The 20,756-nt window shown below is 49.7% G+C and overlaps 9 protein-coding genes across 9 annotated transcripts; 3 read left to right on the top strand and 6 right to left on the bottom strand.

Annotated features, from left to right (window-relative positions):
- Positions 1-244: 244 nt before the first annotated feature.
- Positions 245-1,664, top strand: N7446_003555 (FAD-dependent oxidoreductase; the record flags this gene model as incomplete). Its single annotated transcript, XM_058512304.1, has 2 exons — positions 245-991; positions 1,065-1,664. The coding sequence occupies 2 exons, from the start codon at positions 245-247 to the stop codon at positions 1,662-1,664; spliced, it is 1,347 nt and encodes a 448-aa protein (XP_058373633.1).
- Positions 1,665-2,128: 464 nt separating this feature from the next.
- N7446_003554 (FAD-binding oxidoreductase) lies at positions 2,129-3,820 on the bottom strand (the record flags this gene model as incomplete). The annotated part of the gene is made up of 4 exons (XM_058512303.1): positions 2,129-2,372; positions 2,455-3,208; positions 3,299-3,512; positions 3,575-3,820. 4 exons carry the CDS (start codon positions 3,818-3,820, stop codon positions 2,129-2,131), a joined length of 1,458 nt encoding a protein of 485 aa, XP_058373632.1.
- A 1,045-nt stretch (positions 3,821-4,865) lies between these two features.
- N7446_003553 (nuclear transport factor 2 family protein) lies at positions 4,866-5,333 on the bottom strand (the record flags this gene model as incomplete). The annotated part of the gene is made up of 1 exon (XM_058512302.1): positions 4,866-5,333. The coding sequence occupies one exon, from the start codon at positions 5,331-5,333 to the stop codon at positions 4,866-4,868; it is 468 nt and encodes a 155-aa protein (XP_058373631.1).
- Positions 5,334-6,094: 761 nt separating this feature from the next.
- Positions 6,095-8,440, bottom strand: N7446_003552 (uncharacterized protein; the record flags this gene model as incomplete). Its single annotated transcript, XM_058512301.1, has 3 exons — positions 6,095-7,535; positions 7,669-8,096; positions 8,249-8,440. 3 exons carry the CDS (start codon positions 8,438-8,440, stop codon positions 6,095-6,097), a joined length of 2,061 nt encoding a protein of 686 aa, XP_058373630.1.
- Positions 8,441-10,165: 1,725 nt separating this feature from the next.
- N7446_003551 (zinc-binding alcohol dehydrogenase family protein) lies at positions 10,166-11,227 on the top strand (the record flags this gene model as incomplete). The annotated part of the gene is made up of 1 exon (XM_058512300.1): positions 10,166-11,227. The coding sequence occupies one exon, from the start codon at positions 10,166-10,168 to the stop codon at positions 11,225-11,227; it is 1,062 nt and encodes a 353-aa protein (XP_058373629.1).
- Positions 11,228-11,583: 356 nt separating this feature from the next.
- Positions 11,584-13,998, bottom strand: N7446_003550 (MDR family MFS transporter). The gene is made up of 5 exons (XM_058512299.1): positions 13,544-13,998; positions 13,211-13,481; positions 12,645-13,148; positions 12,428-12,588; positions 11,584-12,353 (listed from the first exon to the last, which is right to left on the bottom strand). Exons 1-5 carry the CDS (start codon positions 13,889-13,891, stop codon positions 11,913-11,915), a joined length of 1,725 nt encoding a protein of 574 aa, XP_058373628.1. The 5' UTR covers positions 13,892-13,998; the 3' UTR covers positions 11,584-11,912.
- A 914-nt stretch (positions 13,999-14,912) lies between these two features.
- N7446_003549 (uncharacterized protein) lies at positions 14,913-17,192 on the bottom strand (the record flags this gene model as incomplete). The annotated part of the gene is made up of 3 exons (XM_058512298.1): positions 14,913-15,565; positions 15,633-17,005; positions 17,095-17,192. 3 exons carry the CDS (start codon positions 17,190-17,192, stop codon positions 14,913-14,915), a joined length of 2,124 nt encoding a protein of 707 aa, XP_058373627.1.
- A 440-nt stretch (positions 17,193-17,632) lies between these two features.
- Positions 17,633-17,911, bottom strand: N7446_003548 (uncharacterized protein; the record flags this gene model as incomplete). The annotated part of the gene is made up of 2 exons (XM_058512297.1): positions 17,633-17,727; positions 17,782-17,911. 2 exons carry the CDS (start codon positions 17,909-17,911, stop codon positions 17,633-17,635), a joined length of 225 nt encoding a protein of 74 aa, XP_058373626.1.
- A 787-nt stretch (positions 17,912-18,698) lies between these two features.
- N7446_003547 (Transferase) lies at positions 18,699-20,087 on the top strand (the record flags this gene model as incomplete). Its single annotated transcript, XM_058512296.1, has 1 exon — positions 18,699-20,087. One exon carries the CDS (start codon positions 18,699-18,701, stop codon positions 20,085-20,087), a length of 1,389 nt encoding a protein of 462 aa, XP_058373625.1.
- Positions 20,088-20,756: the final 669 nt, after the last annotated feature.

The following is a 20,756-nucleotide window of genomic DNA, read 5'->3' as shown; positions in this document are numbered from 1 at the left end:
CACAGACATAAGCTGGATATTGCTCATTGTCATTTGATTATCGACATGCAATACTTTTGGGGGCCGTGTTTCGAAAAAAATGTGTTACTTTCAATAGACACTATGCATGTGAATGAAAATAAGTAGTAACTATACGCTAATCATCCTACCTATCAAGGTGGTAGTATCCTTTCTAGTATTGGATACATATTTTATATTCTATCATACCCAATTGGCTTAACTTCGGCTCTTGGAAGCAAATAGACTGCTCTTCAACCCCTTCAACATCATGGCAAGCAACAGCAGCACTACAACCCCCTCTCTCGAGGTGGCCATTGTAGGTGGTGGCATCATCGGAGCCATGACAGCTCTCGGCCTGATAAATCGAGGGATCAAAGTGACCATTTACGAGCGCGCCTCCAGCTGGCACGAGATCGGCGCTGGATTTTCGTTCACTGGCGTGGCCCAGGAGTGTATGCGGCGCCTGGATCCTGGCATCTTTGACGTGCTGGGCCGCATCAGCCAGAAGTCGGATCCTAACAATGCAAGCACGAGCTATTGGAATGCCTACCATCCACAGACAAAGCAGGAGGCCGAGGATGAATCGACCTCACTGCTCTTCCAAATGCCGGGCAACAAGCTCTCATTCTGGGGCTGCGTGCGCTCACACTTCCTGTTAGGCATGGTTGCACTGCTGCCAGATGGTGCAGCCAAGTTTGGGAAGCAGCTTGTGAGCTACGACGACAACGATTCGAACGATAAAGTGGTCCTCCATTTTGCCGACGGTAGCACGGCCGAGGCACATGCTGTGCTTGGGTGCGATGGCATCCACTCGACCACCCGAAAGGTGCTTCTCGGCGCTAATCACCCGGCAACCCGTCCCAGCTATACTCACACGGTTGCTTACCGAACGATGCTGCCCATTGACGCCGGCATCGCCGCCCTCGGTGAGGCCAAGGCAATGAGCGGTTGTATGCACTGTGGTCCGAACGCCAACATGATGTCGTATCCTGTCAGTCTAAGCGCCACACCCTTCACCAATTGACTTACATCTGTAAAGCGGCGTAAGCTAACATCCTCAACAGGTCATGAACGGAACCCTCCTAAACGTTGCCTTCTTCGCCCATGAGTCCTCAGAGTTCCCTGACCCAGAGAGAATGACGGCTCCGGCCACACGCGATGAGCTCGAGCGGATCGTGGTCGGCTGGGGCCCGCACCTGGTCGACATTGCGAAGTGCTTCCCAGAGAACATGGTCAAATGGGGGATCTTTGACATGGACGAACACCCGGCGCCAACATATGCTCGCGGTCGCGTCTGCCTGGCCGGTGATGCTGCTCATGCCAGCAGCCCGTTCCAGGGTGTCGGTGCCTGTATCGGTGTCGAAGACGCTCTTGTGCTTTGTGAAGCCTTGGATATCGTGAAGGCCAGCAGCAATAGTGGCGATCATCGTGACCAGAGAGCGGCGATTGTACACGCACTGCAGGCCTATAGCCAAGCAAGGATGGAGCGTGGAAAATGGGTTGTGCGTAGCTCGCGCGAGATGGGCCAAATGTACCAGTGGCGATATGGTCCCACGGGGCGGGATGCTGAGAGGAGCAAACTGAAGCTTGAGAGAGCCTCCCGAATCATATGGGACTACGATGTTGAAAAGATGGTTACAAACATCAAAGCTGCAGCTACTTAATGTACATTCTGTTGTTTTAGATAAAAATATAGAACTGAATTACAACATCCAGGTACACAAACAACCTCATGTAGGACTGTTGGTTTATCACGTCCCTGCTGCCGGTCAGTTTAATTTTAGACCGAGATCTTTACATGTATTATTTTATCTGCTATATTTACAGCGTATAAATAAGTACCCTGCTATCGTATAGATTTTTCAATATCTCCCCATTCTTTATATCTCCCTCTCTGTATATCCTCAACAAGGACTACCGCGTGTATCCGGAATCAGGTATAAGAGTAAATCTTAAGATCGCAGTATAATTTTTAAAGCAGAATCCAAAGGTTGTCTACGTTCAAAATAATTTCAATGACAGATAGTTTCATTTCTAGACAAGGTATTAATCTAAAGAGCTAGATGACTTTCTATCATAGTAAACCCCTTATGATAATGCTGTATGATAATGCTGTATGAATCCCTGTTTAGTAAATAGACGCCCCATTTCCAAATATACGAGAGGGATCCCATATGGATTTAAGTTTTCGAAGCTTGGGCAAGTTGGCTGCAGAATACCATGCGGCCGCTCCTTCGTCCCCATAGGCATAGTTCAAATAAACGTGAGGCGTAGAGAAACCGCTGGTTGCCTGTAGATTCGTGCGTTGTCCGCTCATAAACTGATCAACCTGAGGCCTGATTGAGGCGTCCGTGTATTCGTTTTGTGTGAGCCTGAAGAAATAGAAATAAATCGTGAAATTAGTACAAGGAAAAATAAACAACAGAGACACTCCACAGAGCTAGAAGAACTTACCACCACACTTGAATATCACGCCACGGGAAAGCAGTTTCAGACACTGGTGTCTGGATAGTCACCTCGTTGCTGTAATACTGGAGCACGGATTCTCCCTTGAACGCAGGATTTGCCTTGTAAAAGGCCGTCATATCTGCAAAGTGAGCCTCATAGCTTGCGACGTCAGTTTGCTTGAAGCCCAAGGTGTGTGCACTGATGATGTTTCCCCTGTCGCACACTCCAGCCGTCTGGGACTGGTAGAACACCTCGGTCTGGGGCAGATATGTCACAGATTTAACAACCGGACCGATAGCGGCAAACTGGTCAATGTATGGCTGTGCCTCCGCCACAGGGCCAAAGTACCAGAGCTGCAAAACAATACTCGACGAGTCGGTAGTCCGGTCAAACCTGATGACCGCTTGGAAGGATAGCTTGGCTGGCTGGTTGCCATCAAACGTTTTCATGGTCTCCCAGAGCGAACGATTAGACGGTGCCGCGTAGACAAAAGTAACTGCGGTCAGATTGCCGTGGTTGGTTTGTTCATGGATTCTGTAGGTTGCTTCTGTTACAATGCCAAAGTTGATACCGGCTCCGCGAATTGCCCAGAAGAGATCCTTGTTTTCCGTTGCCGAAGCCTTCACCAATTGGCCCTTTGCGGTCACAATACGGACAGACTTAAGCGTGTCGATCATTAGACCGTACATGCCCGTCATCATGCCAATGCCGGCGCCGATGGTAACCCCAATGGCACCCGGGCAGATGGAATTGCCGGTTTCTGGACAATCCCAGGTCAGTCAATATGCCGCTTTTCTCACACAGTAGACTTTGACGGATATTGGATGGAGATCAAATAGAAGGCACATACGGATTTCTTTGCCGACATCATACAACCCTTTTTGGACATCCCACAACTTGACGCCAGCTCCAATGGTCACCAAATTGTTGGCGGTATCGATATTGACAGTATTAAAACTGGCAAGGTTCACGTTGATGCCGGTAAACTGGCCTTGACCGACTTTCGGACCATGGCCACCATTGGTTGCAATGAATGGGATCTTGTTTGCAACTGATATTTGGACCTGTTGTTCCCATAAGTCTTTCTGATATACCAATAAGCGAAATACAAGGAAACAATACTCACCACTTTCTGGAGATCTTTTTCCGTTGCGGGCTTGATTGCCCCAGACCAATGCGGCGCTTCCCAAGCCGACCACCGCGGTCCAACAACGGAAGAAAAGTTGGCATCTGTTGAAGATGCGATTTCCGTGGCGGGTGAAACCCATGGTTCATACAGCTCTTCGAGCGTATAAGCATCATGTCTAATGAAGTGGCCGTGGACTACCATGCTAGGAGCCACACTCGCCAAGGCCAAGAGACATGTCAACATGATTGGTTGAGGATGGGGAGGGGTATAGCTCTGTGCAGATAAGGATGCAACCAAGACTGAGCAGTATAAAAGCTTGGTATGGCCCTTATATTAGTTAATGGCCACCCCGGCACCAAAGTCCGGAAATTTAACTAGCCAGGCTCCGATACCATGACTGACACCCTGCCGATTCTGCTCAGCCCATTCTCTCATCACATAATCCCCCCGGCTCAAGACCTTACTCCGGGGGGCTCAACGTCTGAAGACCAATAGTACACAGACAGGATGTTATCCACAAATGGGGCAGGGCACAAGTGAGTCGTGGATATGGAGCTAGTCCGTTACTAGCTCTGTAATGCTCTTCCGTAAGCAACATCTCATTGAACAGCGCATCAATAAAACACCGCCGGAGTGTAACTTACCCGCTGACCCAGATAGCCGAGGTGCTTATCGTCCCACAGTTGCAGGAAATGGGAAAACGGGAACTGGAGACGGAATTAGGAACTGGGCTGTGACATGTCGGTCATAACTTCACATGGATAGCTGCATAACTGCATTACTCAACAGGTGGGTCCACCATATGTTGTGCCCCCATATAGCCCCACCTGCAAAGCTTGACGCTGCAGTACCATGGGTCGAGTTATCTAATTCTATCACAATTTTATCAGACAACACCTCTTTCTTAGTAAATTTTGAGCGTATACTCGTATTTTACTCCAATCAAACTCATCAAAAATAGATTATTTAAGCACTTTCAAACAGTTTGTTGACTTATAGTTTCTGTTGAGCTAGCCAACTGGCCAGCTACTTTGTCTTGTTGTTTTTCGCAGAAAGGTTGCCTCTGGCTGCTTATAGTGAAAACCCTTCTATCGAATACTGTGAGGTAAAGCTGCTTTATAGGAAAGACAAACAACATCAAGGACAAGGCGATGTTGTAACCGTCCCAGTTCATTCGTGATAAATTTGAGTCTGTACACTGAAGTATATTGGATAGAAAGATGTCACCACACTATGCACACAGTTCAATTTTGCAGTTGTTGCCACCTCCAGAATGTGGATAGGCCATCTAAGCCACCATGACAGATGGGTCACCATCACCCCAGACATGGTTCGCCTTCCACGACTTGAACCTCCAAAGGTCACCCACTTTCACAGCGTCGCAGTTGTAGATGGCGCCAGTGGTGAACTTGTTGGGGCCTGGCTCAAACCCTTTGCCATGTCGGCAGTGCTGAGCGAGAGATGTAAAGGTCACTCGGGCCGTTGTTGGCGTGTCAACGCTGATGCGCATGTTGGTGAGGTAGTGGATGGTGTCGACCTTGATGACATTGTCCCAAACTTTGGTCTTTAGATCTTGTGCATTGGTGACAGTCATGCCAGCAACTTCGGCATATATGTCATCAGTCACGGCGGACCAGAAGAGCTCTTCGTCGGCGTGGTCAATAGAGGCTGTGGTGCGGTAGCAGGCATCGGCAATGGCCTCACGGTCACTTAATGGTGGACCGGCAAGATTGACAGGCAAAGGAGTAGCGGGCATGATGGCTGGCTGTGGAGTCTAGAGAGTGGGTAGATTGGAGAATGGTATGAATGAACTTGTGGGCATAAGTATTGGCATATCGGCGTGCTACTTATGTATACCAGTGTCCTATTTCAGCCTGAATAATTCCCCGGGGATAGGTCTCTTGGCAAGCAGGCGGAGCGAGCGAGTCAAGCTAGCCAAGAAATTGTTACTTTACACGGCGGACATAAATGTCATGTTTACGGTGCACAATGTCCGCGGAATATTTACAGTCCGCCTCATCACACGAGCATATCCAGATCAGTGTAAGTCTAACCCTGTTCGTATTTGCCATGTGAAATATGTCAGCTTGATCATGGCCCGAAAATTTACCGCGGACCTAGGTCGAGTTCCTTAATCTGGTATTATATATATGGTCAAAGGAAATCGGTGTGATTCAAATATCTATCTGATTAGAACAACTATTAGCAAAATTATGTAATTATGATCCATATATACTACATGGTACGGATGGTCCTACTTGGATAAAAGGGCTAAGGACTTCATGTAACGATCAGGCCAGCATGACGATCCCTAACTTCATTACATATATAGCTATGGATAACTCGAAACGAAGGGATCAAACATGGGAGGAGAGACCAAAGAAGAAAGATAGACAAGGTATGGCAAAGACTTCACTATGTATAATGTCATGTCTAAATGGTAAAAACGACGAAGATCATCATAAAGACAGTACCCGCCGTGAAAAACGGAACCGGGAAAATATCATATGCGCCTTGTTATTGCTCCTGTCGCCGGCCGGCACACCATGTGCTATATTCAGCCTCGACAGTGCAGAGATAGTCTTGTGCTAAAACATTCAAGTGGCCTAAATGTCGAAGCAAGCAAAGAAGCTTCTCCACCTCTCCATCATTGTTGCTCATACTGCTGTTGCTGCTGTCTCTGCTGTTGATGCTGCTACTTCTGCTGCTACTGCTGCTGCTATTGCTCCTTGCACTTCCTGGCCCCTTGGCATTGGTAGACTGTGCACTTCGGATAAAGAAATTGGCAGCACAGGCAAGCGGATCTGCTATAAACGGGTGCATGCTAAAGCAGCCAAGAGACCTGGCTGACTCGGCAAGGCCCACTATTTCGACCGCTGCCCGCTCAGCCCGCCACTTGTATGAGCTGGCGAAAAGCTGGCGGTCGCCAACTTGTTGTTGTTGTCGCTGCAAGAGCGCCATCTCGAGGGTGCCGCTAAGATATATGACCGACTTCTGCGCCAGCATGTGAGTGAAGAGAACCATGGGGTTGCGGTTGGCCAGCTTTAGCGATGGGTTTTGAGCGAGAATCTGAGCCCTTTTCTCTACGGCCAATGTTAATTGGTCGTGCCTCGTCCAGAATTCTTGGGCCTCGTCTGTCCCAGTGTTCAGCATCGACATGCGGCGATGTGTCATGCAGCGACCATGTAGCGCTGCCAGCACAATACATTCTGCAAATGGAGAAAGAGGAATCATTGTAGACGAATAACACTGGGGACTGGTACTCATGGCTATCGCTTCGGATAAAAAGCACACTCGGGTCGGCTGGTTATTCTGAAAGCTTGCCTCCGAGGCGGGCAGACGTGTGCGGACTGCTTCTTCCTGCAGCGTCAAGGGCCACTCGTTGCGTGAGCAGAGAAAGCGATCAAAGCTAAAGGCGAGCCAGAAAGTTCGCCTCTTCTCCTCAGCTATTATATATGGGATATTTTGGTCGGAGTGGTCGCAATTACTCGGCATATCCTCCACACCGCTGCTCTCATCGACATCGTAGAGACGTGCTAGCTGAACGAGCCGGAAAGCACGCCCCGCCGTAACCATGGCCTGGTGTTCACCGCTGCGCACAACGTCGTAATATGCTAGGAGAAGCCAGGATTGAATCAGCTCGATGGGGATCTTGTCGCCCGCAATAGAGGGTCTAGGACCGGGGTTGTTGTTGGTTGATGCGAACAACGACATGTCAGAACTACCACATCCACTTAATGTTCGCATGCACTGGGATTCTAGTAATTGGCATGTTTCTTGGTAAAGGGCGTCGCCAAGGCTGTGATATTGCGCCGACATGGCTGCTGCCACAGTATGCATGGCTGACCGGAGACAGGTTCGAGCAGGAGAGGGCTTCTCCTGATCTGCCCAGCTAAAGTACCGTCGGCGGTGTATCATAGGAAGGACATCATGGAGGCGGTCAAAATACAGTTGATCTCTGAAGAAAGCCAAAGTGGTCAGTCACAAATCTTTGCTTTATTCTCACACAAAAACATAAAGACACACAGACACGGGAGTGCACAACAGAAAGGTTTGTAGGAAGAATGAAAGGCATGCAAAGATTTACGCACAAGTCAGCTAAGACGAGATTAGTCACCTTAAAACCACCCAGGAACCGGACAGGACTACCCGCCTCCAGATCAAACTGTAACATATTTCCCATGTCTGCCAGCGTCCCGCTGTCCATTTCAATATCTTGCCAATCCATCAAGGCAGGGAGGCTGGTATCATGCTCCGCGGCCAGGAACGTGGGAATTGTTGTAGTTACAGTTGCGCTCGCAGTCGTCGCTGCATGGTTTGACGTCGTGGGGAAAATGATCGATGATGCCGTTGACCTGGCAGGTGTTATGGTTTGAAGTGTCGGTACATTCAAAGGATGGGAGGTATGGGCGTGGTCTTCGAGTGGGACAGCGATGATGCTTGGAGTAGTACTACCAGTGGTATTACCACTCCTCTGATGTTCTGGTTTTGGTGGAGTCTGGGACATAGCACTGGGGTCCTGGTTCCCCAATTGCTTGCCTAATTGCCATTCGAGCTCCGCTAAAACCAACAGGCATTAATAATGTCTTGCGATATAACCAGTGAGATGGTAGGTATGGCATTGTGCTTCTCCCAAAACCAGGAAGTGCAAAAAAGGCAAAAGCAACTCACCAATTCGGACTCGCATTTCATCGAGCTGGCCCTTTTGGGGCCCCTTTGTGGTCTCTGGTCAATTACCACACACGCAACGCCTATCTCTGCACAGAGACCACATTGTGGGCGGACGCGGTCACATCTCGCTTTTCTTTTCCGACAGGTTTCGCACGCGAATCCGGCTTGTTGCCGGAAGCCTCTTGAATTCATGGCAGATTATCGATTTAAAACGGCTATAACAAAGTGGATATGATCGGTAGGTATAAGGTTCTGGCCGTTGGCTGCCAACCACAATAGTACCACCTGAAATGCCGAACGGCCGAAGCGGAATCCGAATTTGATTATTGAAGATGTAGATCAGACGTTTGCTTTGAACTTCTGTACTCACCTGGTTATATAAACTAGATTGCCTGGGGTATATGTTGCCTTTTCTACCTAGTATGCATCATTGCCGCAACTTCTTAGTGCTTATGCCTGTAAGCCATTTCGTATCCAATCAATCACGAAGAAGGCCATAACATGCAACTATCGACAGGGGGTAGTGAAGTATTACTGCCTCGGGGGGGCCAAAACCTACCTCGGTAAGAAACAAGAATCAGTAAGTACGCAATCTGTCCACGAGTTGAGTTCACGAGTACGGGATCAAGAGACAGGACCTGTTGAATCCAAGAGTTTTCACCACATAGGTAAGTCGATACGATAAGTACATACCGTATGCGCTCTATAACCGCTGAGAATATGTCTCAACGTAACGGCACAAAGCTAGAAATCCTTTATCTTCATAGTAGAGATGTTCTAACCCAACAACACAAGGCTAGAAATCCTTTAACTGCACGGTATAGTAGTCGCGTCCTCCGAAAAACGGAACCAGGCGTCCGTGGCGCCTCAGGCGCCCCAGGTGCATGTCGCCCTGTCTCAATTTCTCCGATGGGCTGTTTGTGGGCTCGACCCGGACCTGAAATTCGTTTATGCAGGCTACGGCCACTTCCGGAGCTGAAGGATCGTATCAATGCTGTGGCTGAAAGCGATAGGCTTCAGTTTCCATCTCCAATAGCGAATGTAACGCGAGGTAGCCAGTTTGCGCAGAGTCAGACAAAGCGCACGGATCACATTCTATCTGCTGTATCAAAGTCAGAGGAAAATCAGCAGCCACCAAAGGATCTTCGGCCACATCCGCCGCCGTAACCGCTTCCAACATTCGTCTTTGTCACCTCATTGGGCCGTTCGTATTCTTTTGACCCCATCTTTGGGGCTTCAAATTATCTGAAGACATTAGACTTGAAAGCCACACGAATTTGTTGATTGAATGGCAGTGTTAATCTTCCTGGGGACGGTGATAGTTGCCTATACACTCCTGAAGACGTGACTGTTACGGTCAAGCGTATAACCGTGTCGAACAGTATAGAATTATCACAGATGAAATTCATATGAGGTTAAAATCGAGTTCTCCACAAGTAAGCTGACATCTTGCCTAGATAGCCCCCGCGGAAGGGAAATACAACCGGAATCTCAGAATCCGGTCCGACCCTTGTCCGAATATTTCGACTAAGGAATCAACCGGTGTTCGTATTCCTATGCCGACAGTTAACACGGCGTTATCTCAAACAAAAGCCATTAATTCCGTGATCTCGCCATCGTGATGCAGCCAATGATTCCAGAATAATTGATTGTCCTAACTCCGTACGCATGGCGCAACTCCGTACGCATGGCGCAACTCCGTACGCACGGCGCTCCGGTGTCTAGGCATTTATCAGTTGCCGCATAAACATATCACCAATACCACGTGGGAAAGGTACCACGAGCATCTGCATTCTTAAATTTGTTGAAGTCAACCTGCACGACTTCCCCCTGTTTGTGTTATCTTAAACAGCAGCCGATACCCCCTTTTCCCACACCAAACGCAGTCACACATCGTGTATACCAGAAACTTCAGCAATGGCACAGACTCCAGAGAACAAGGCCGCCTGGCTATCTGGCTCCAAAGTTACGCCGCTTGAGATCGGCCCCGCGCCATACACACAACCCGGACCTCACCAGATCGTGGTGAAGAATAGTGCACTGGGCATCAATTCGGTTGACTGGGCTAAGCAGCTGCTGGGTGAAGGTTTGCTAGGTCATATCAGCTATCCTTTCATTCTTGGAGAGGATGTGGCCGGCACCGTCGTCGAGGTGGGCGAAGGCGTGGAGCGCTTCCGCGTCGGCGACCGTGTTGTGGCTGCGGCTGCTGCCATCTCCCTCAACACCTCCCTCGAGGGCGGTTTTCAGCTGTACACAGTCATTCGCGAGTGGCTAGCCGCACCACTGCCGGAAAGCATTACCTTTGAGCAGGCCAGCGTGATACCATTGGCCGTGTTCACAGCCTCTCATGGTCTGTTTGACGCCAGCTACCTGGGCCTTGATTTACCCACCGTGCCCGCCCCTCCGTCTAGCGCCGACAGGCATGCTGTCATTATCACTGGCGGCTCATCCGCTGTTGGCAGCACCGCAATCCAGCTGGCCGTGTCCGCCGGCTACGAGGTTGTGTCGACGGCGTCGCCCAAAAACTTTGACTTCGTCAAGAAGCTCGGTGCTACCCATGTGTTTGACTACAAGAGTGGTACCGTGATCGACGATATCAGTGCAGCTGTCAAGGGGCTCCACCTTGCCGGTGGATACTCCATTGGCGATGGCTCCATCGACCTGCTGGCTGCCGTCTTGGCCAAGCACGAGGGCCCCTCCACCCATAAAGTCATTGCTCTTGCTGGCGGTCAGCCCGGTGGTGGCAGCATTGACCCGAGTGTCCAAGTCAAGTTCATCCTGCTGGGCCCGGATGCCGCCGGCCCGGACTCAGTTGTGAGCAAAATCTACAAGAATTACCTCCCGGAGGCACTAGCCAATGCGCAATTTGTGCCAGCTCCCGAGGCGATCGTCGTGGGTAAGGGACTGGAAAAGATCCAGGAGGCATTTGGAATTCACATGCAGGGTGTTTCAGCGAAGAAGATTGTTGTGTCACTATAGACTAGAAATTTATGTATTGGTTTCTGCTCAGCCTAGCGGTTACGTAGCTATCTACCACTCATTTTACTCTTTTCTATGTACGCTCTGTCGCGTTCTGGTATTAGTTTACTACAGTCCTTACACCTTAAATGCATAGAGTGCGAAAACCTGCGGTGTTATTTACATATCCCATGTCCGCTATTAACAATTGCTAAGACAAATATCGCAGCATATCCTCTGATTTCTCATGAAAACTTCATCACCGTTCTCCCATGGCATACTCAGATGAATCCCCCAAGCTTCGACAAATTTAAGAGTCCATGGAAAAAATATAACAAAGATATGTTGTATTCATTACATCTTAGTTCTGTGAATATATTAATATTAAGGGAATACCAAGAAAAGAGTGCCGTAAAATCGCGATTCATTAGCGATTTAGGATGTGTTGACAGACTTTTGACACCCCATCGATAACAACAAGAGCGGCAGCGGCAGCACTTTTCTAGGTAACAGTCTCCTGCCAGTGTCCGCAAAAAGCATCATCTAAAGATCTAGCGATCCTCACAAGATTGAGGGTAAAATAAACAAAACAATCAAACAAATGCAACAAAAGGAAAACACCGAACCGTCCACCAACTGGCCGATGTCCCAAGAGAGCCATGTGACCCACTTACACAATTAATGGGACATCAATTCAATTTCCATCTTAGACTGTGGTCTTTTCAGTCGAGTCCACATCCTCGGTGTTCGACGCAGCCGGAGCATCTCCCTTAATGGCCTGCAGTTTCTTCGCCTTACGGATATCAACCCATCCCAACCCCCAGCCAAAGGCAAATGTGGCTACACTGACTCCTATGCCGAGATACATAACATGGCTAATTGCCGTGGTATAGCACTCGAGCGCAGCGGTGAGCTTATCGCCCGAAACAAGACTTCGGATTGAGTTCAGTCCGGTACTGATGAGGATATCAGGGTTGACGCCAATCTCGGCGAAGCGTTTCTGGAGCTCCGCGCGGAGGCCGTTGGTGAAAATCGAATTAGCGACAATCAGAAACACGGCGCCGCCCATGTTTTGGCAAAAGATGATGATAGCCATGGCAATAGGGATCTGCGGAGGGGGAACAAGATTTTGGATAGCAATGTAGGGCTTCATATGAAAGTAAAGTTAGCAAAGTCCGATTCGGGATGTGGAGGAGATGGGATATTACGAAGTAAACTCACCGCTGAGGTCATTGCACCACTGCCAACACCATAGAGCACCTGGTACCCAAGCCATTTGTGCGATATAGTCGTGGGTTTAATCAAAGACATGAGTCCATACCCAATGGCAGTCACGGCGCTTCCTCCCAGGTTCCAGGGCAAGTAATAACCTAAGATCTCGGCTGCGAAACGTTAGTTTGATTAGCTTTGAAGTGACGAAAGAGGTGGGGGGACGAACTCATCATTCCAGAGAGCATAGTGAAGAATACTAAGCACAAGGTTGCTGGCAGCATGTGCACACCGCTCATGATAGGACTGTTGTGAAGCACGGTTTGGAAGAAAATGGCGAGGTAGTACTCGGCCACCAAAATAGCACCGAGAAGGAAGAACAGGTTACCCGCAGCAGACCACACAATGCGCTTTTTGATCATCGCGAACGGTACCATGGCACCGTCGCCCTGGCGATATTCCCAGATAAGGAAGATGATAAAGGTCACAGCCGCGCCAACCAAAAGGCCGATTACAACGGAGCTATTCCACGGGTGCACGGTACCGCCGTATTGCAACGCAAGCAAAAACATGACGGCAGCGGGGCTAATGAGCATAAATCCTGGAAGGTCCAGAGACTTAATGGCCGTGCCGAGGACTTGTCTGGCGGGTAGCTTGTCGATCGGCTCGGGGATCTTGAATAGGAACAGCAAAATGGCCAGAGCACCGCCAATGGGTAGGTTGATGTAGAAACCTGCAAGAAGAAGAAGGTGGTTAGCAAGATTATAGCAGTAGAGAGACGTCCAAGCAACTTACACCAACGCCATGAAACATTTTGGGTGAATGCACCGCCAAGGATAGGGCCCAAAGCGATACCGAGCTGGCCGATACCCATGTTTATGCCCAGAAACTGGGCCTGCTTCCTGCGCGGTAATATAACTGAGATGATTGTCATGGCGCCGTTTCCAATACCCGACGATCCAGCTCCGGCAATGGCTCTTCCAACAATGAACATGGGCGACGAGACGGCGGCTCCACAGATGACAGACCCGAGCTCGAAGAGAAAGAAGAAGACGAGGAAGGACCACTGTTTCCATCGTTAACAATGATCAATTGTGTCTTTTCTCAAGCTATCACAGAATGACCAACCTTGATATTAAAGTGGCTGTAGATCTTGCCAGTGAGTGGCTGCAGAGCAGAGCTGCCGAGCTGGTACGCGCCACCATACCAGCCAACATCAACTAGAGAGTTGAATCGTTGTGTGATGGCAGGGGTTGCGGTAGACACGACACACATGTCGAGGAAGACGAGGAAGTAGGCGATTGTAACAGGACCAAGGATAGACCATAAGGCCACGCCGCTGGGAAAGTTGCTGTCATCTTCTGCGGCCTCGTCCTTGGAGTCGACGCTGTCGGAGCCGTACTTCTCAACATCACCACTCTCATCCGACAGTACCATGTTTGTGTCAATTGACTTGTTGGAGTCGGTAGTGGTCATGGTTATGGCACTGGAGCTGACTCTTGCTCTCGCTGGTGCCAAGAACTGTATTAGTAGTTATTGAAGAAAAGTAGCTTGCAGTCGTAAGTTATATAACACAATTGTATGACAACATTAAGTTAAAAAAAAGAGATCATGAGCTTAGAATAGGGACCGGAATGTTTCTGCGCGAGTATGTAAATCCATTTAGGGCTAGTAGCTGCATCTCGGAACCGGAATCTGAAATCCGGTCGGTCTCCTTTTGACGGACTATAGTAGTATGTCCGGCCTGTCAAGCTGGAACGTGCCATAAATATTTATAATCATAGGAATTGGAATATTACAAGATTACAAGAGATTATACAAAATTTGGTTGGCTGTAGTTTTAAAATAATTCGGGCTTTTTACAGGCCATTTTAGCCCAAAACGGTAATCGCCCGTTCATAGTAGAAATACTTCTGTTGACTTAGAGGATTACAGTACGCGCTAGTATCCGAATGGACCATTTAGGTGATTCAGACTGGAATTGAGATGTGTTCTAACTAGCTATCTGGATTACTCAGAATATTGAGGCCATTGTGGTATTATTCAGCCGTTGATATCGCAAGAATCAGGCATAACGTGGGTGCTGAATAAAAGGGCCATACGCTAGTAAGAATCCACTTTCCTTTATCCGACAACTTCTCTAGCACTAAGTTATATCTCAAATGTGAGTTACGCATACACAATTGTCCATTGATAATATATTCAATCTTTTCAAGAACGGCTATAGCAGTGTGTCCAGGGCAGACTGTCGCCTAGTAGAACAATATTTGGACCGTGAGGTATAGCTACTTCATCATATACCTCCGAGGCAGGCAGTAGTAGGAGACAGTGAAGATATAATCTCAGTAAAACTAAATACTGTTTAGACGCAAGAGTGCGTACCCATATATCATAATACCGTGGAAGCTATGAAAGCGTAATGTAGTTCATTTCACATGTGCAGTAGTGGTTTGCGATCAGTATGTACCTTTATTAGCAGTACAAAAATGTCAAGCCTCTACATGGTAGGTATCGACTGATCTTCATAATCAACAAAAATCTCCTCTAACCATAACCTCGGACTCATCAAGTATCCTGCGTGTTGACTATATGCCAACGCATCTGTATCTCCTTCCGTAGTCGTAACTGGAGCCATAGTCATATCCGCTCTGTTTCCTACTCCATCACCCGTTTCCTTTGCTCTATATGCCTCTTCCTGTTGACTCAACAGTTCTCTATCGTGATATGACGATTGGAAAATGCGTAGGCCGCGGGCCAATTGCATGAATACGCCGTCGGCTGACGCCGGTTGTTCACCAGCTTCAGCAGCAGCGAGCTCCAGCTTGTCTGCCGTGCATGATAACAAGACGGGCAGATCGACGAGCCTTCGCACAGTGGCTGGATCCCAGCCAGGCTCCCGGAGCGTGCTTAGTTGGTGCAGGGTGGCCACACACCGTACTAGCTGAGCCCATTGGAAGAAGGAAATGCCAAGGAGTCCAGACGGCGAGAGAGTCAGGAAGGTTGATGTGCACGACTTAATCGCGAGTGCTGACTGCCAAAAGCAGGAGATGCGCGTAGGCCCACATTTTGGCGGTGGCGGGCGCGCGGATTGCTGGATGTGGATGGTCTCGATAATGCACATCTCTGTGTAGTACGTCTGAGCGAGAAGGACTAAATATCGATTAGCAATCAGTGACTGATATTCTTCTAAATAAAACCCTCTGAGCTGGACACCTACGAAAGTGTTGTTGGAATGCAGGGGGGACAGACGCCCTGAGCTCCTGTAGCTGCCCCATCAGCGCCTTGATGTACAGGAGAGATTGAGGCGAAAGAGTCTCCGGTGGAGGGTGGTCGGGGAGTTGGGCTCGCTCCCTGACCTCGGCGGCCTTCGTGGCGAGGAGCTGTAGGCGGACCTGAATAGCCAGGGCAGCATCAGATGGACATTCTGCGCCGGCACTATTGCCGCTGGCGACAATGGCAGCAAGGGCCTCGTCCATCTGAGGTATCCACCGGGGCGCCTCAACCTGGCAGAAATAGGCTGAGACGGCCGAGCCAAGGACAAAGCAGCCTAGAATGGCTCGCTGGCGCTCGAGATAGAGCTGGGTATCAGTCACCCCAGCGCCGGTTTTCGGTGTTGTCATTGCGGTAGTCGCCGGCGTGATGCCATAGACGTTGTCGAACCCGCCGTTCGGTTCGAGGTGACTTATTGTGCGCGAGATTTCTGGTACAGCTTGATCCAGAAAACGCAACTCGCCGACCAACGATATAGCCATTGCCATGAGACGAGGCAAGCTGTGATTGCTACGCAGGTGCTCCCATCCCCACGCAATGTAGACAAGGAGGCCTAACAGCAGATCCACAGTTTGTTGTGGTTGCTGCTGTTTCTGCTGTGGCGACCGTTGAAGAAATGCCGTCTCATAGAGTACACGCTTCAGCTCGAGGGAGCTTGCCATCTTGTCCTTAGCCGATACCGATGTCACACAAATAATGGCGCGAAACAGGAACGGCCGGTCTAATCGTAGTTTCTCGGCCGTGAGGTAGGCAGGCAAATGAACAAACGGGAAATGATGCAGCATACGCGAGCAGAATGTGTCTATAGAGATCGATGCTGAGGATGGAGGTACCGAGGACGGAGATAGAGCGGGCGACATAAACGCGCCCGACATGGTCGAGGATGGGGGGGTGTCGACGGGCATGCCGTTGGCGCTAACTGCGTTCGCATTGTCCATCCCCCACCAAGAAGCAGAGGCACGGACGGCGTCGCTGTCGGTATCCTCGTCGTCCTCGTCCATAAAACCGGACCGCGAGTCCTCCATAGTGCCGCTTCCTTCGGTCCCTTCTGCAGCCACATCTGGGTATGGAATGATTGGAGGTGGTGGTGGTGGTGGTTGTTGCTGATGTTGCTGGTGTTGTTGCGGTGGTGATTGCTGCTGCTGCTGCGACCATTCATCAACTCTTTCGCCGTGGACATTGCCCGCCTGGAGCATCGAGACTAGTTGACCGAGTGTACCCTCGAGCTTCGCAATACGGGCTTCCGATGAGTTTTGCTTTTTGTCGCTGCGGCGACGTACTGCATCGGCTGGATGGCATGGGCGCTTGAGGCGGTGGCACCTACATAAGGCACCCTTTCGTGTCAACGAGTGTTCGCAGGTTAGGGTCTGGAAGCATGGAACAGCCAGCAAAGTGCAGCTCGGACAGACCTTTCGCATCCATTGCCATCAGAACGAGGAATGCATTTGCATTTTGTTTTGAAACAGTTCAAACACGCTTGCCCATATGGCGCTGATCGGCCAGCCATTCTGTAGAGGGCCGGTCGGGATTAGTTGTTGGGAGAGATATAGCTCTGTACAGCAATAGAGGATACTAGTTTGAAAGATTCTAGGATGGACTGTGGGTAGATGTAAAACACGAAGAGTGCCAGTCAGACACAGATTGTCAGACAAAGGGTGTGTGTACTTTGTACATTATCAGCCCACTTTTATTCTCCACCTAACATTTCTCAAGCGGGCCCCATAGATTAATAATCACTTCATTAAGCCCTCTAGGACTGTTGTAAGTAAGAAAGAGTAAACTTCGAATATTAGAATACATCATCTTACAAAAATTACATATAATGCATGTGATCACGTACTAATTACTCCGTATCTGTTGGCTATTTCTTGCAAGATTACGGCCCCGGGGGCCAGGGCGGTCTTGGTGCTTTGTCATGTTTGTATAGTTTGCAGAGCAACATGAGCCTCAGATGTCGACCTTTCGAAGACAGATCGTTTGTTCGTACGTTGTCAAGAACCTATATTTCAGTTTTAACTCGAGCATGTACTGCGCAATTTGAACTACGTGTATGGGTCAATATTAATAGATTCCTGTTAATGGCTCAAAATACGGACCTAGTGCGTGCCTGAACGGTTCCCCGGTGCCCCTAGTCTCAAATTTACGAACCAGGCCTCCTAGATCGTGCTCCGGGTTCCAAGGGACTTTAGCCTCCCCCAGCACCTTGGCTATATGATCTTGGGTCATTAGCACAAAGTCGGGGGTATTTTTATAGCCTGGGCATGGCGGCGAGGCGCTTTGAAGGAAGCCAGCTCAAGATCCTCGTTCTGCGCCTCGAAGACGGCTCCTAGAACGGTCCTCGCTCGTCCTTCTAGCCGGCCTTGTATACCCCTCTCATCACAGACAAAGCTTTGTCATGATGTTTGTATAGTTTGCAGGAGTGGGGCTTGATCTACCATGGATCTACTCTCCCCACTTCTCTTCTTCTTTCCAAGGTTTCTCTTCCTATTTTTAAATTGACTGCACTTGGCCAAGAAATATATACCCAACGAGTAGCAAACAACACTAATACTGATAATAACAGTGCCTTACATTTGATTTTGCGGAAAGGTGTAAAGGACCATGTCCTTGTATGGCATGCACAGTTCTGAACAGTCGGTCGTCTTAGAATCCTAGTCTTTTGCCGATATCACAACAGGTTACCCTTTGGAACGCGCCCTATAAGCTGATATTTAACAGAAGGGATATATATAAGCATTGATCTGACACTATCTGGCAGCCTTCAGCATGGACCCAAAGCCCCGAGCGTTGGCGATCCGAAATGCGGAAAAGTGAATTCCGAGAAAAGAAACTAGGGCTAGCAAGAAAGTCCGAAAGTCCGAAAGTGCAACCGTATCCACAGACACAAGTCAAGATGCATGCAGATTGTATAACATGCAGAACTAGGGACAACGGATAGAATGGTGACTTGTGGCTTTCTCATGCAGGTGAAGCTTTCCAGGCTCGTAGACCACTACAAACTAAGTTCTTCACCATGTCTGTCGCAATGGAAAATCACCTTACGAAAGGCGACACAGCCGAAACCGACTCGGAACTCCACCGTGATATTATCTCCCAGTTCCCAATCCTCAATGCTTATACGCAGTTGCTGTTTGGGTTCAAGCTGCCGGCCGACGTGGACCGCGATGTCATCGTCGCATCCCTCCAGGACGGCTTTGATAAACTCAAGGCGGAGATCCCTTGGCTGGGGTGGCAGGTGGCCCGGGAGTTAGGGCCCGGCGGCATCTTGAAGGCGATGCCGTGGCCCGCGGACGTGCCCGAGGAGCGCATCCGCGTCAAAATCTGTGACGATCTCATCGCACCCATGGCCAAGCTCGTCTCAGCCGGCGTGCCTATCCACATGTTGGACGGATCGGTTCTGACGCCATGGCCGGCGCTGCCACAACCTCGCGGCCTCGAGGGCCCTGACCCTGTCGTCGCCATGCAGGCCAACTTTGTGCAGGGCGGCCTGATCCTCAACCTTAGCACCCACCACACCATTATCGACGGCACCGGTATCTACCAGTTTATGAATCTCCTGGCCCTTGTCATGAGCGGCAAAGAGATTCCGGCCGCCGACTTGGAGCAGGCCAACCGCGACCGCAGCCGGGTGATCACGCTCATTCCGCGCACCGAGCCCGTCAAGAGCTATAGCCACCTGCGGCGCCCACCCGGCTATACCTGGGCGCCACCCCCAAGTCCACCGATGTGGTGCTACTTCAAGATTCCGGTCAATGCTCTGGCTCGGCTGGTTAAGTTGGTCAAAGACGATCCATCTAGCAACAAGCCAGGCTCGCTGATGGTCTCTGAGAACGATATCTTCTCCGCCTTTGCATGGCAGCGCCTCTGCGCCGTGCGCGTGGCTAACGGACAGCCGCCGGAGCGCTCATCCAAGCTCGGGCGCGCTATCGACGGGCGCATGGCGCTGGGCGTGCCGCTGACCTACATGGGCCACATGGTGTGCCACGCTCTGGTGCGGCTGCCATTGGGCCAGGTGGCTAAGCTGCCACTGCCACAGATTGCGCAAGTGCTGCGTCGTGAACTCAACCAGGCTAACACGCCATGGTCCATCCGCAGCTTTGCCACATTCATGGCTCGTGAGCCCGACACCTCGAGCCTACTGTATGGTGGCACCCACGACGCCCGGGCGGACCTTATGGTGACCGCGGCTGGCCAGGCGACGCCGCTGCCGGCATCCTGGGGCCCTCTCTTGGGCCGATTGTGCTTCTTCCGCCGCCCAACAGCGGCGCCGATTCCCGGCTGTTTTATTATCAACGAAGCCGAGGGCGCATTCATCCCTCTAACGTTGTGCATGCCCGAGGAAGACATCAACGGGCTAAAGAAGGACCCTGTATGGAAGCAATACGTAAGATATGTCGGCTAAGCCAAAGATCTACAGAATTTAGACTACATAGGTTGGTAGCACTGCGTAGTTAGATCAATTTATCTGACTAACTCTACTTTATGTGAATTACGATGTGATGGAAATTTAAACCCTCCTAATTGAAGCTTGTATGATTATAGAATAAATCAGTTATGAATCTGCGTACAGTGATTGTCTGCCTATCTCATTGCCTAACGTCGTCGATTAATTGTCCGCCCATGTAGAGATTCTCCGTGCGCGATTGCAACCTAGTCAGACCAATAGCCTAGCTGTGACCTCTCACGGGTCTATAATTTTAGAAAATGAAGGGTGCGAGCTCAGATCTACAGACCAAGCCAGTTGAGGATAGCCAGTTTGGTAACTCCCCGGCGGACTTTTAATACCCCGTATCACCAATTTCTCTGGAAGTAACCTCTTCCGACGCTGCTTCGGGGAATTGATCATTTGAGAATGGAGCTTCACCCATGAAGGTTGAAGTCCGTATTGCTAGATCGTCTTCAAAGCTGAATAAATAATCCCCATTAGAATAAGGCACTGTGCGATACAATTGGCGTTCAAATAAAAGCGAATTGGGTATAGAACTTAGAGCCATCTTTCACAATCTTCACACATTACAGCTCTTCAACTTGACGAAACTGTTAGCTCTGTTTGAGAGTAACTGAGCATCTA

Source organism: Penicillium canescens, assembly GCF_028828765.1.
Source record: "Penicillium canescens strain IBT 15451 chromosome Unknown utg000003l_segment0_segment0, whole genome shotgun sequence".
Classification (NCBI taxonomy): Eukaryota; Fungi; Ascomycota; class Eurotiomycetes; order Eurotiales; family Aspergillaceae; genus Penicillium; species Penicillium canescens.
This window is presented reverse-complemented; position numbering and strand designations above follow the sequence as displayed.

Bases quoted from the DNA above. Each gene is read 5' to 3' on its own strand.
- N7446_003550 (XM_058512299.1), bottom strand. From the start codon at position 13,891: ATGACCACTACCGACTCCAACAAGTCAATTGACACAAACATGGTACTG. The intron at 12,589-12,644 runs GTTCGTCCCCCC...AACGTTTCGCAG, and splicing joins TATGCTCTCTGGAATGATGA to CCGAGATCTTAGGTTATTAC. The intron at 12,354-12,427 runs GTGAGTTTACTT...TTTCATATGAAG, and splicing joins GTGGTGCAATGACCTCAGCG to CCCTACATTGCTATCCAAAA.